The sequence below is a fragment of the Pholcus phalangioides genome, unplaced genomic scaffold, assembly GCF_987345545.1.
Source record: "Pholcus phalangioides strain wild (caught in Gottingen) unplaced genomic scaffold, Ppha-v1.0 ptg000043l_1, whole genome shotgun sequence".
NCBI classification, from domain to species: domain Eukaryota; kingdom Metazoa; phylum Arthropoda; class Arachnida; order Araneae; family Pholcidae; genus Pholcus; species Pholcus phalangioides.
The window spans coordinates 142,304-144,423 of NW_028301629.1; the positions used below are offsets into that span (position 1 = coordinate 142,304).

Consider the following 2,120-nt stretch of genomic DNA (forward strand, 5'->3'; position numbering starts at 1 on the left):
TCACCTCAATACTCCCACTCCAGTGTCGTAGGACACGAGATGTCTTGGGAAACGCACGCGTCTCCCGGAGCGAGTTGTTGTGGTCACGGGTGACTCAGGGGCTTCAACATTATGTTGACTGTCCTCTTCGGCGACAAAAAAGGCAGGCTTAATGCGATCTAGAGATACCGCTTCTTCTTTTCCCTTTGTATTTGTCATTTTTTTTAGTATCTCAAATGGGCCGTCGTATGTTGGTTGTAGAGGTTTGCGTACCGCGTCGCGGCGCACGAAGACGTGTGTACAGCGCGAAAGTTCAGGATGCACAAAAACTTTTTTCACCCCATGGGAACTTGTTGGTACCGGAGTCAAACGATGCATGTCATCACGTAGTCTTGAGACCAATGTTGACGGCTGAGCTGCTTCAGTTCTTTGTGGTGCGAGGAAATCACCAGGAAGTCGCAAAGTTGTACCATATACTAATTCTGCGCACGTTGCATTAAGGTCATGTCGAAAAGTTGATCTGAAACCCAACAAAACTGTTGTTGGTAGTACATCGACCCATCTGTTCGTATTCTGGCCCTTGATTGCGGCCTTCAGCGGACGGTGTACGCATTCGATCATGCCGTTTGCTTTGGGATTGAATGATGTTGTTCGTAATTTTTGAACACCCAAGAGGTTTGATAATTCTTGGAATAACAAAGATTCAAACTGGCGTCCTCTATCCGTTGTGATGCGCTTGGGACATCCGAATCGCGATATCCATACCGACAGGAATGCCTTCGCCACAGTCTCAGCAGTGATGTCCACGATCGGTGCCACTTCTGGCCAGCGCGTAAAGTGATCCACCATAGTGAGTGCATAAGAAAGCCCTTGTGATTCTGGAAGCGGACCAATAATGTCAAGGTGGACGTGTTCAAAGCGTTCAGTTGGAAGTTCAAATGAGCCCAAACTGCTGGTTGTATGTCTGTGAACTTTCACTTTCTGGCACGGAATACAACACTTCACCCATCTGGCGACATCTTTATTAACCGAGGGCCAGAGGAATCGGTCTGTGACCAGTTTGGTAGTGGCTCGGGTTCCCGGATGTGATAATTTGTGCACCGCCTGAAAAACCTGGTAACGGAAGTCCTTTGGAACGTAAGGTCTGACTTTTCTGGAAGAAACATCACAATACAGTTCGCGGTCAGAGTCGAGCAGTGTCACTTTTTTGAAGTCCAATGAAGTTTGTGTCAATAACAAGTTCATTAGCTCCGCGTCTGTTTCTTGGGCTTCCGCTATTTCAGTGTAATTGATGGAACATGGTGTTGTAATTTCCTCAATTCGCGATAGAGCATCCGCAACCGAATTTTCTGATCCCTTAATATGATGTATGTCAGTCGTAAATTGGGAAATGTATTTATTCTAACTGTCTGTTTTGCCTCAGTGATAATTTTTCCGATTTTTGGCGAAATGCATATATTAACGGTTTGTGATCAGTTAGGATGCTAAATTTTCGACCTCCCAACATGTATCTAAAATATTTTATGCTGGCAAATATAGCAAGCAATTCTCTATCATAAGCGCTATAGTTCTTTTAGGTCGAGGAAAGTTTCCGAGAGAAAAAACCAAGGGGTTCTAATGTCTGTCCCACTTGATTCAAGGCTCCCCCTATGGCTACATCTGAAGCATCAACGCTCAAGACCAATTGAGCTGTTGGTGATGGGTGTACTAAAAGTACAGCTTCGGCTAATTGATGTTTACAGTCCTCGAAAGCTGTAGAAGCCTCGTCGGACCAATCAATTTTGTGATTAGAATTTTTAGTTGAGCCCTTTAAAAATTCTGTCAAGACATTTTGTTTTTCTGCTGCTCGTGGCAGGAACCTTCTGTAAAAATTTACTAGTCCTAAGAACCGCCTCAATTCTTTTAAGTTGCTAGGTTTATGGTATTCTAAAATGGACTGGGCCTTTTCAGGCAAGGGCTTGATACCCCTTTTCATTTATTACATGACCCAAGAATGTCAATTCTTTAAGGCCTAACTCGCATTTAGAGGCATTAAGTTTGATACCATATTTGTTCACGCGATTGAATAGCAACTCCAAGTGACGAAGGTGTTCGTCAGCGTCCTTAGAAAAAACTAGAATGTCATCAATATAAACAAAGCA

General features: G+C 43.9%; 1 protein-coding gene across 1 annotated transcript; it reads right to left on the bottom strand.

Annotated features, from left to right (window-relative positions):
- On the bottom strand, window positions 1-828 carry LOC149063748 (uncharacterized). The gene has a single exon (XM_089255586.1). The coding sequence runs from the start codon at window positions 826-828 to the stop codon at window positions 1-3; it is 828 nt and encodes a 275-aa protein (XP_089111712.1).
- Window positions 829-2,120: the final 1,292 nt, after the last annotated feature.